General features: G+C 40.0%; 1 protein-coding gene across 4 annotated transcripts in view; it reads right to left on the reverse strand.

Annotated features, from left to right (window-relative positions):
* Nucleotides 1–12491, reverse strand: part of ULK4 (unc-51 like kinase 4) — a 496024-nt gene that overhangs the window by 388933 nt on the left and 94600 nt on the right. For all 4 annotated transcript variants that reach the window (XR_010662955.1, XM_065933097.1, XM_065933095.1 and 1 more), the window contains one exon: nt 8149–8310. Coding sequence is in view for 3 of the 4 variants with exons in the window: in XM_065933097.1 (XP_065789169.1) it covers nt 8149–8310 (162 nt within the window). In the remaining variant the exon portion in view is untranslated. The remainder of the gene's footprint in view (nt 1–8148; nt 8311–12491) is intronic.

The raw sequence follows: 12491 nt of genomic DNA on the forward strand, positions 1-12491 counted from the left end.
CTGAATCACTCTGCTGCACGTGCGTGTGTTCATGTAAGTCACTTCAGTTCTGTCCAACTCTTTGCAACCCTATGGATCATAGCCTGCCAGTTTCTTCTGTCCGTGGGATTCTCCAGGCAAGAACGCTGGAGTGGGTTGCCATGCCCTCCTCCAGGGAACCTTCCCAACCCAGGCATGGAACTCATATCTCTTACGCTTCCTGCACTGACAGGCAGGTTCTTAACCACTACAGCCACTTGAGAAGCCCCGCTATGCTGTACGCCTAAAACTGATATAACATATTGTAAGTCAACTATACTTCAATTAAGAAGACAGAAAATTGTTTCATTATTTCAGTATTATCTCAAATATTATTCAATTCTTGGATTAAAAAAAAAAAAGCATTCTAAATGGAGTCCCTAAAATCATGCTACAATTTGAACTTTTTAAGGAAATTAGAGATCTCCCTTAAAGTGACTTAAAGACAGTGAACAGTAATTCTCATTAGCACTGTAACAATTCTTGGGAGAGGCTTTCAAAATAATACTGACTTGTAACTGATATTATAAAATATCTACCCAGCCATATGGGTTATTTCTTGATGCAAGATTTGTCCAGATTACTTCTAAATGTATTCAAAGCAATATGAGGGCAATTGTAAGGTCCTGTCTTCAGAAAGGCGCTCAAATGCCTAACTTATCTTCCATTTAGAAAAACTCATAAAGGTTATTTCTTGAAATTCCTCACTTCTAGATATAAAACACAGTTAAGAGTTCACAGAGGCTTAAGAGCATATGAGTACTTGTATTCCCCAAATTTAAAAAAATCAAATCTCAAGATTGATTTTCAGTGATTTGGTGTTTAAAATATTTGCTTATTGAAACAGAGTTTGAAAGTACATTTTATAGCTGGAAAGAACATTTTCAGTTCGAAATTCACTATAAAGTTTACCTCAAAAAGAACATTGTGTTATCTCCAGTTTTTTCATAAACATTTTTTTAAGTGAAGGATAATTGCTTTACAGTATTGCATTGGCTTCTACCAAACATCAACATGAATCAGCCATAGATTTACCCATATTTTCCAGAATTTTTAACCATCTATTTATTAAAGCAGTGTCTAGGAAAGAGACTAATTCGGAATTAAAGGCTGCATATCTATTAGAAACATGAACAGAATCACTGTGGAATAAGTTTAAGAACCATTTCTTTCCTGTCTCTTGAATGATTTTTTTTAATGTCATATCAAAATTACCTTGGGGACTTTTTCAAACTCTGTACCCCCTCATCTGACCTCTGAGACCTTAAGATAAATGGGAAAGGGGCAGCGGGTGGAGAGAGAAGAGGAATTAGTCAGTGTTGCTGAAAAGTTCTCCTACAACACCAGGGTGAACCACCACCCTCAAACTCTTCACTTTGTCACTCTTGCTCTCGGCACACCAGGGATTGTAAATAGCTCAATCGCCTCCCTCACTGGAGCCATTCTATTCAATCTAACTCTAAAGGTTTCTCTGGTTCCCACAGTGGTTCATATAGAGATTCCCTACAAACCTAATAAATCCAGAAATCCTCTTATCCATTCAACACATTTCCCAAGTCAGGTCCACTCCATTCAACCACAAATCCCTAAGCAATGGATGCCATTCCTGAGGGGGAAGGATTAATAAGCCATCTTTCATGCTACACCCAGGGCAGTGTTTTCCAAGAGCTTCAAGGCCTAGGGCAGTGGTTCTCAAACCTCAATAGGCATTAGAAGTGCTTGTTAGAATGCAGATTACTGAGCCTCTCCCTTCAGAGACTCTGAGACAGTAGCTCTGGGTCAGGGTTCAAAAACCCATGTTTCTTACAAATTCCTAGGTTATTTAATGCTGCTCATCTGAGGCCCACACTGGTATAGGGGACTCTATGGGGCACCCTGCTTGTTTAACTTATATGCAGAGTACATCATGAGAAATGCGGGGCTGGAAGAAGCACAAGCTGGAATCTAGATTGCTGGAACAAATAGCAATAACCTCAGATATGCAGATGACACCACCCTTATGGCAGAAAGTGAAGAGGAACTAAAAAGCCTCTTGATGAAAGTGAAAGAGGAGGGTGAAAAAGTTGGCTTAAAGCTCAACACTCAGAAAACTAAGATCATGGCATCTGGTCCCATCACTTCATGGAAAATAGATGGGGAAACAGTGGAAACAGTGTCAGACTTTATTTTTGGGGGCTCCAAAATCACTGCAGATGGTGATTGCAGCCATGAAATTAAAAGACACTTACTCCTTGGAAGGAAAGTTATGACCAACATAGAGAGCATATTAAAAAGCAGAGACATTACTTTGCCAACAAAGTCCATCTAGTCAAGGTTATGGTTTTTCCAGTGGTCATGTATGGATGTGAGAGTTGGATTGTGAAGAAAACTAAGTGCCAAAGAATTAATACTTTTGAGCTGTAGTGTTGGAGGAAACTCTTGAGAGTCCCTTGGACTGCAAGGAGATCCAGCCAGTCCATCCTAAAGGAGATCAGTCCTGGGTGTTCATTGGAAGAACTGATGCTGAAGCTGAAACTCCAATACTTTGGCCACCTCATGTGAAGAGCTGACTCATTGGAAAAGACCCTGATGCTGGGAGGGATTAGGGACAGGAGGAGAAGGGGACGACAGAGGATGAGATGGTTGGATGGCATCACTGACTCAATGCACGTGACTCTGAGTAAACTCCGGGAGTTGGTGATGGACAGGGAGGCCTGGCGTACTGCGATTCACAGGGTGGCAAAGAGTCGGACATGACTGAGAGACTGAACTGATGGGGCCAAGAGATGACTAGGCCAGTCTGAGTGAGAGGTGGTGGCGGCCTGGATTTCAGGGGTAACAACAGAGCTGAACAGAGAGGCACACAGTCCTGGGCTGTATTTATGAATTACAGTCAAAGGACAGGTTGACTAGCCGGATATAAACAACAAAGGGGAAGGAAATAAGGAAGATGAAGCATCAAAAACGACATCTAGCCTTTTGTTTTCCTTCATCTATCTTCACTTTCCTTCCTCACCCAAAGATAACACATCAGATTCTGAAGAAAGGGGGCAGACACAGGAATGGGGGGCTTTTGCTCACGGGGCCCAGGAAGAAGAGTGGCAGTGGCAAGGCAGGAGGATGAAGACACAGAGGAGGAGGAGGCCAGAGGGGACAGAGTCTGCTACACTGAATAAATGAATTGAACAGATCAATAAATATACTGAGCATAATAGGAACCAGGTTTCTGTCCAAGAAGGGATTTACAAATATAGAAAATGGGAGGTCTAAAAAGAATTCTAATATACTGGATTAAAATTGGAAGTATCAGTATGAATACATGAGTTTTGTTCCAAATATCTACAATGATAGATGTAAGAATAATTCTACATATGTATGTATATGTTGCATGCGTGTGTGGTTAGTCGCTCAGTTGTGTCCGACTCTTGGAGACCCCATGGATTGTAGTCTGCCAGGCTCCTCTGTCCATGGAATTTTCCAGGCTAGAATACTGGAATGAGTAGCCATTCCCTTCTCCAGGGGACCTTCCTGACCCAGGGATCGAGCCCACATCTCCCGCACTGGCAGGCAGATTCTTTACTACTGAGCCACCTGGGAAGCTCCATGTGTATATATGGGTACATACACTTTTTTTCTATCTCTGAATACTTAGAAAGCCTGAAAACAATAAAACCCCAAAGCAGTAAACCACATCACCCAGACTGTGGGTTCTAAACATCAAAGCTTCCTTGGAGAAATTATTGGTTCCAGGGTTGGCAGAGCGAAAGTCCAAAAGCAGTCCAGAAACTGCATGGTTTGACAAAGGAATCAAGTGATCAAGCAGTGACAGAAACAGATCAACAGGACACAAAAGCCAGCTTGGAGGGCTTCCAGCAAGATCTGAGCATTCAAACAACACATAATAACAGTGGCAACAGTAATATGACATTACACTTCATCAAATAAAACAGGCATCCCTGATCATGATGATACAAATACACACATATATGTGAGAGAAGGGAAAGCGCATCCTTAGGATAGAATTCCAACCAATACCAAAGGCCTATTTTTGCACTGCTGTTAAGTACAATGTGCAACAGTTTTCACATTTTTAACGAGTTATAGAAAACAAACAGAAAAATAAAACAAAAAGAATATGGGACCTAGGGAGGTGGGATCAGGTGGGGTAGAAAGGAGACCCAGGAGGGAGAGGATATGTGTATACATACAACTCAACTTGTCACACATCAGAAACTAACACAACATTATAAAACAATTATACTCCAATAATAACATAAAGCCTTAAAAAAAAAAAAGAATATGGAACAGAGACTGTATGTGGCCAGCAAAACCCAAGGTACATACTACCTGGCCCTTTATAGAAAATATTCGCCAACTTCTAATATAAAAGGAATGAAACAACTAGGTAACCATCATGTGGCAACCATCACAGAGGCATCCGGTACAGGTAGGCATCCTCAGTGGGGCTAAGGAGGTTCAATGGGAAAACACTAGACAGACCCAGGTTGAGTCTTACCCTACAAAATACAAGCACCACACCCTTTAAACTCATAAATGACATGAAGTTCCCAGAAAGGCTGAGAAACTGTTTCAAACTGAAGGAGACTAAAGAAATATGAAAACAATATATTAACACGTTACTGAATATGATCCTGGGGCACAAAAGAAGAAAGAGACATTTGGGGGGAAAGTGGTAAAATTTCAGTGAAAACTTAATAATTTAGATGAATGCTGACAACAAAATATAAGAAGCCCAAGATGAAAGAGTGAAGCTTACCGTGTCAGATGAAGAAAGTGCTAGAAGGTTTTAGAGTTTGGTAGAAACTGGAAAGAACTTTGCCAAGAAAAGAAACCATGCTGAGCATGAAGATAAAAAATGATAACATAAACCCAATTAAAGCAAGACAGGTTTTTTTTCTTTTTAAAGTCCAGGATTAAAATGAATGCCTTAAGTAAGATATGACTCAAAGATCCCTTGCAAAAGTTCACCAGTGTACTCTGTAACTCTTTCCGACAGTTTCTTCGTAATTACTAATATCACAGCTTGGGGAGGGGATTCTAACAATGTGAAGCTCGTGAAACAGATGTCCTTTGTTTACGGACATGCAGTGAGCAGGACTGTTAGCCCTTGATCTTCAAAATAACATGGTAAATAAAAGAACTCAAAAATATCCACCAGGGGCTTTGCTGATGGCTCAGTGGTAAAGAATTCACTTGCCCATGCAGGAGACACGGGCACAATCCCAGATCCAGGACGATCCCATGTGTCATGGAGCAACTAAGCCTGTGTGCTGCAACTACTGAGCCCGTGCTCTAGAGCCCAGGAACAGCAACTACTGAAGCCCACGCCCTAGAGCCCACGCTGCACAACAAGAGAAACTGCTGCAATGAGAAGCCTGTGCACCACAACTAGAGAGTAGCCCCTGCTCACTGCAATGAGAGAAAGGAAGCCTGTACAACAGCCAAAAATAAATAAAATTATTAAAAATATATATATATCCATCAATATCCACCGGATTTAGCAATAAAGATGATGCTGTGAAAGTGCTGTACTCAATATGTCAGCAAATTTGGAAAACTCAGCAGTGGCCACAGGACTGGAAAAGGTCAGTTTTCATTCCAATCCCTAAGAAAGGCAATGCCAAAGAATGCTCAAACTACCGCACAAATGTGCTCATCTCACACGCTAGTAATGCTCAAAATTCTCCAAGCCAGGCTTCAGCAATACACGAACCATGAACTTCCAGATGTTCAAGCTGGTTTTAGAAAAGGCAGAGAAACCAGAGATCAAATCGCCAACATTCGCTGGATCATCAAAAAAGCAAGAGAGTTCCAGAAGAACATCTATTTCTGCTTTATTGACTATGCCAAAGCCTTTGACTATGTGGCTCACAATAAACTGTGGGAAATTCTTCAAGAGATGGGCATACCAGACCACCTACCTGCCTCTTGAGAAACCTCTATGAAGGTGAGGAAGCAACAGTTAGAACTGGATATGGAACAACAGACTGGTTCCAAATAGGAAAAGGAGTACATCAAGGCTGTATATTGTCACCCTGCTTCTTTAACTTACATGCAGAGAACATCATGAGAAATGCTGGGCTGGAGGAAGCACAAGCTGGAATCAAGATTGTCGGGAGAAATATCAATAACCTCAGATATGCAGATGACACCACCCTTACGGCAGAAAGTGAAGAAGAACTAAAGAGTCTCTTGAAGACAGTGAAGGAGGAGAGTGAAAAAGTTGGCTTAAAGCTCAACATTCAGAAAACTTAGATCATGGATGCGGTCCCATCACTTCATGAGAGACGAGGAAACACTGGAAACAGTGGCTGACTTTATTTTTCTGGGCTCCAAAATCACTGCAGATGGTGATTGCAGCCATGAAATTAAAAGACACTTACTCCTTGGAAAGAAAGTTATAACCCAGAAAAAAAGAAAAAAAAGTAAGTTATGACCAGCCTAGACAGCATATTAAAAAGAGACATTACTTTGCCAACAAAGGTCCGTCTAGTCAAGGCTATGATTTTTCCAGTGGTCGTGTATGGATGTGGGAGTTGGACTGTAAAGAAAGCTGAGCACTGAATTATTGATGCTTTTGAACTGTGGTGTTGAAGAAGACTCTTGTAAGTCCCTTGGAATGCAAGGAGATCCAACCGGTCCATCCTGAAGAAGATCAGTCCTGGGTGTTCACTGGAAGGACTGATGTTGAAGCTGAAACTCCAATACTTTGGCCACCTGATACAAAGAGCTGACTCATTGGAAAAGACCCTGACCCTGGGAAAGATTGGGGGCAGGAGGAGAAGAGGATGACAGAGGATGAGATGGTTGGATGGCATCACCGACTCAATGGACATGGGTTTGAGTGTACTCCAGAAGTTGGTGATGGACAAGGAGGCCTGGCGTGCTGCAGTTCATGGGGTCTCAAAGAGTCGGACACGACTGAGCAACTGAAGTGAACTGAAGTCGTTAGCGATTTCAGCAAGACTAGGTTCACTCACATTTTTAGGACAGATAACTGAAAACAGGCCAGAAAGGAGCATTTGTGGCAAAAATCCTTTCAAGAAGTATGGCTGGGGTGACGGGGAAACAAATGGAGGTACACCCTAGAAAACTTTGGATATGTTTTTATGTGGGATTTTTTTTAATGGGGTAAAGAATACATGAATGCTAATTAGAAAGATTTAGTAGACAAGGAGAGATTAAAGATTTAGGAAAGAGCAAAAATAACCATTTGACTGAAGATTCTCAAGAACAGATAGAAGAATCATGGAGAAGCTTCTCTGAGAGGAGAAGAGGCAGTTCATCAGTTGTAAGAGGAAGGGAAGAACTGAGGCAGGATAGGTATGGATGCAAACAGGTCCACAGACGCGGAAGACACACACTGCGATAATTCCCATTGGACGTCTCCATTTTTATCTTGGAAGTATGGGGGAAGTAACTTACTGAGAATTAAGGAGGGAAAAATGTGGAATTGGAGGTTTAAGGAATAAAGATAAGGTCTGAAATTTGGCACAGTGAGAAGCATAAGGATGAGTCAACTCGAGAAATACAGGGAGGGTACCAGATAACACTGAGGGCCCAGATAAGACTGGTGATCAAAAGAAGCATTTAAATAAACCATGAGAAAGGCTTGTATCGTTTTCACTGGCCCTTACATTGATACAACCAGAGTAACACATCTTCATACAGAATGACCTTTTACACCAAGTCATTATAACCACGGAAGTGAAGTACTAAACAATCAGAATACAAAAACTACAAAATCATAGATGCGTGAACATTGATATCAATTCATTTGAACCATATGACAAACCCACTGAACATAAAATCTGAAAGAGGGAGCTAGCAAGAAAAGTCAAGGAACACTAAAAATAAACCAGACCAAACGCTATACCCTATCCACTACAGCAGTTTTCCACTATCACCGCCAAATAATTTTTAGAATCCTCATGTCAGGATCACACAAGATCCTTTTGGAATGTCCCGACAGACCTCTCACCTCAGGAGAAAAATCAAATTACTGTTCTCACCAACGGCCACTCTGAGATTTCTACCTATCCAATGAAGTTCACTCTATATCTAGCACGGTTCTTCAAACTTGCTATTTAAATACATAAAAATATATCCCCCAAAGACACTCCATCTTACCGATATTGCTGTTATCCTAAGAGAATCAACCGTGGAATGCTTGAATAGGTACCATAAAACGGGCCCAATCTCCCCAGTGATGAAGCCCTGGGCCTGAGCAGAAAACGTGGTGCAGACATTCTCAATGATCTTTGCTGCCATGTGATTCACAACACGTTCTTCCTACAGAGAGAAGAAAACCAGGAGAAAATGGAATAGGTATTATTAATATTTCGGGTGACAAATATATACACGTCATTTCTTCATAACCATGGCTTTATAAATAAAAACCTGACACCAAGACCATCACCTGCCCCTGGATGCACTAGGTGTTTCTGGAGGCGTGGTCATTTTTTCAGGCTACTACAGAACTATTACATTTGGTTGATCGTTAAACATAGTTTAACATAATTCTCCATATATTGTTGTTGTTGTTTAGTTGCTAAGTTGCGTCCGACTCTTTTGAGACCCCATGGACTGTAGCATGCCAGGCTCCCCTGTCTGTCCATGGGATTTCCCAGGCAAGAATACTGGAGTGGGTTGCCATTTTCTTCTCCAGGGGATATTCCTGACCCAGGGATCGAACCCACACCTCCTACATTGCAGGTGGATTCTTCACCACTGAGCCAGTAGGGAAGTCCCCAGTTTCCCACATATTTCCATAAAAAGGCTGAAATAATCTAGAAAATACACATAATAACTTACAGTGTAACAAAAACTTGACGATGATTTCAAAATCATAAGGAATATGCAGAACAATCATCAGAAGTTACTCTGGGCTGGAAATAATTAACTAAAGACCACCTAAATACAGGGCACCAAGGAAAGTCCTAAGAAAGAGATTGCTCCAGTGGTGTGACCAAATTAACCTCAACTGAAGGATGAGTTACCACGCTGTCCTAATAATGCTTAAAAGTCTCAAAGAGGATCAAACTGGTTCCAGGTAACTTAAATGAGTCCAAGAAAAAGCACAAAAGCACTTAAAAGACATTTTTTAAATGTCCAACAACATAAAAATCACAAAATCTGACATCTGATTAAATTCACACACACAGAGCAGGAAAATATGACTCATAAGAGAAAATTCAGTGAAAGAATAAGAAAAAAGCATTTAAATGGATATTAAAAATACAGTCCATATACTGAAAAAGAAAGAAGCATAAGCATGTTAAGAAGGAAAGAAATAGATTAAAAAATGACCCAAGTCAGAAGACGAGAGATTATAATGTTTAATATGAAAAATACACTGAATTGGAATAACATATCAGACTCTGCAGACTCAATGATTAGAGAAGATTAGTGAAGACACAGCAATTAGCAAAAAAGAAAAAGAAAAAAAGAAAAAACTAGAATACTGGAGTGGGTTGCCACGCCCTCCTCCAGCCTATCTTCCCAACCCAAAGATCAAACCCGAGTCTCTTATGGCTCCCTGCACTGGCAGACGGGTACTTTATCCCTTGGTGCCACCAAGGAAGCCCAATCTAAGAAACTCAATGAACCTCAAGTGGAAGAAAGAAAAATAACATCAAGGTACATCATAATAAGAAAGCTGAGCACCGAAGAAATTATGCTTTTAAACTGTGGTGTTTCATGTAAATCCATGGCTGATTCATGTCAATGTATGGCAAAAACCACTACAATAGTGTAAAGTAATTAGCCTCCAACTAATAAAAATAAATGGAAAAAAATAATAATAAACTGTGGTATTGAAGACGATTTGAGAGTCCCTTGAACTGCAAGGAGATCAAACCGGTCAATCCTAAAGGAAATCAGTCCTGAATACTCATTGGAAGGACTGATGCTGAAGCTCCAATACTTTGGCCATCAGATCTGAAGAACTGACTCATTGGAAAAGACCCAGATGCCGGCAAAGACTGAAGGTGGGAGGAGAAGGGGATGACAGAGGGTGAGGTGGCTGGGTGGCATCACTGACTCAATGGACATGAGTTTGAGTAAGCGCTGGGAGTTGGTGTTGGACAGGAAAGCCTGGCGTGCTACAGTCCACAGGGTCAGAGAGTCAGACACAACTAAGTGACTGAACTGAACATCATAATCAGACTGCTAAAAAGCAATAATAAAGAGAAACTTGTAGAAACAGTGACAGTAAAAGGACATATAGAGCCTATCGAACACATTACCTAACAAAGATAAGGATGATGGGAGACTTCTCATCAGAAACAATGCAAACCAGAACACAGAGGAACAATATCTTTAAAGTACCAAAAGAAAAAGAAGTAACTGTCAACCTATAAATGTATACCCAACAATAACATCTTTCAAAACAGGTCGGTAAAACGTACAAATTTTCACCTATGAGATGAATAAGGTCTGAAGGTCGAATGTAAAACAACGTGATTCTAGTTGATAACACTATATTGTATAATTGAAATTTGCTAAAAGAGGAGAATTTAACTGTTCTTTACTCCTACCATACAAAAAAGGTAACAGGATAAAATATGAGATGATTGATGTGTTAACTCGATAGGAGAATGTATGCATATATCACCACATATGCATGTATCAAATCATCACTTTGTACACTTTAAATATCTTACAATTTCATGTCAATTATACTGCAATAAAACTGAAAACAATTTAAATACCTATCTCTGAAAAAAAATAAATAAATAAAAATAAATAAATACCTATCTCTGATAAAAGAGACAAAAAACAACAAAAAACAATCAGCATGAACATAGACTTATATCTGTATGTATCGATCAGATTAACAAGCTTGACCTACTTCAAGAAAAAAAAGCACATCACCCAACAGTGGCAGAACTGAACTTCCCCCCCCCCCAGTTATACATACACACAGAGTCATGAGAGAAGTCTCAACAAATTCCAAAGACTTAAAATCATACATACACCATTCCCTCCATCCACAATACCATGAAACTAAAAATAATAATAAAAAGTTTTTTAAAAAAAGGCAGATATTAAATGAGAAAGACAGAGAAGAGCTATAGAATTTGTTAAGTCTACAAAGCATGTAATGGGATAGAACAGTTAAAGGAACATGACAATTTTCACAGAAGTCCAACCAGTGTGAACTGTAGAGCCCCGTGGAGCTTCCCCCCTAAGAGTATCTGCTACAGGAGAAGCAGAGGTGCAGACCTCACTCTGACAGGCAGCAGGCCACGCTTGGTGCCTCTGACCTCACCAAGAGTCAGGAAACTGATCTACTCCCATGCTCAGAAAAAAACTCAGGACTGCTTCTTTATACCATTCTCAAAGGTTCGCTTTAAGACACATTAGGCAACTCCATACTTGGTAAGCCCTATTGCATTCTACTAATATCAGCATTCCAAACATTGTGAGTAGTGATATTAAAAAGAAAATCAGAAAAAAAGCCTGCATCATTCCTATTCCCCATACACATTGCCCACGTTCACTATATAAAGGCAAGGGGAATGGTGCATACCTACAGAGAACCCGATGTTGATGGCACACACGTTCTTTATTAGGAAGATTAAACTTAAAACTGCGACAGTAACAAAAACAGAAAATGTAGCTGTACAGTTTCACTTCCATCCAATATCAAGACCATTTAACTTCTCTGTCCTCATTTTAGATAACTAGTGTCCAAAAACACTTCAAAGATAATACACATAATGACTAATATCTCTATACTTTCTAATTCAAGTCCTGTCTTTTTCTAATTAAGTACATAAGCAATCTACCACTAGCTTTCTTTTTTAAAAGCACTAATTAAAAACTGAAAATTCAATTTCCTCTTAAAAGAAACTTTTTACATCGAAATTGTCTAATAAGCTATTGTTCAGAAATGAATAATTAAGCCAAGGATTTATTATTTGAGCCTCACATTTTAACATATGCCAGGTGTCAGTTCAGCACCCATAATTATATACAGACTATTATGCAAGTTATTTAAAAAAGATGAGGTTGATTAGATACAAATGCATAAAATTAATCTTCTCTAAACATGTGGAAACACTCTAGGTGCTATTTTCAGCTTCTATGTGAACTGTACAATAGGTTGCTACCTACCCAGATAAAAATAACTACTTTCAAGAAAAGTCAGTTTTCTCAGCCTCCCTATTTCACGAACATACTGAACATATGCCACGTGAGTTCAATGCCAAACATTCCCAGGATCAATACAGTGATGATACCAAGTATATAATTTGTCTTTGCTATTATAATCATTGGAAGGACTGATGCTGAAGCTCCAATAGTTTGGCCACCTGATATGAAGAGCCAGTGGCCTTCACTGGAAAAGATCTTGATGCTGGGAAAGATTGATTGCAAGAGGAGAAGGGGGAGACAGAGGATGAGATGGTTGGATGGCATCACTGATTCAATGGACATGAGTTTGAGCAAATTCAGGGAGATACCGAAGA

The sequence above is a fragment of the Muntiacus reevesi genome, chromosome 4, assembly GCF_963930625.1.
Source record: "Muntiacus reevesi chromosome 4, mMunRee1.1, whole genome shotgun sequence".
NCBI classification, from domain to species: domain Eukaryota; kingdom Metazoa; phylum Chordata; class Mammalia; order Artiodactyla; family Cervidae; genus Muntiacus; species Muntiacus reevesi.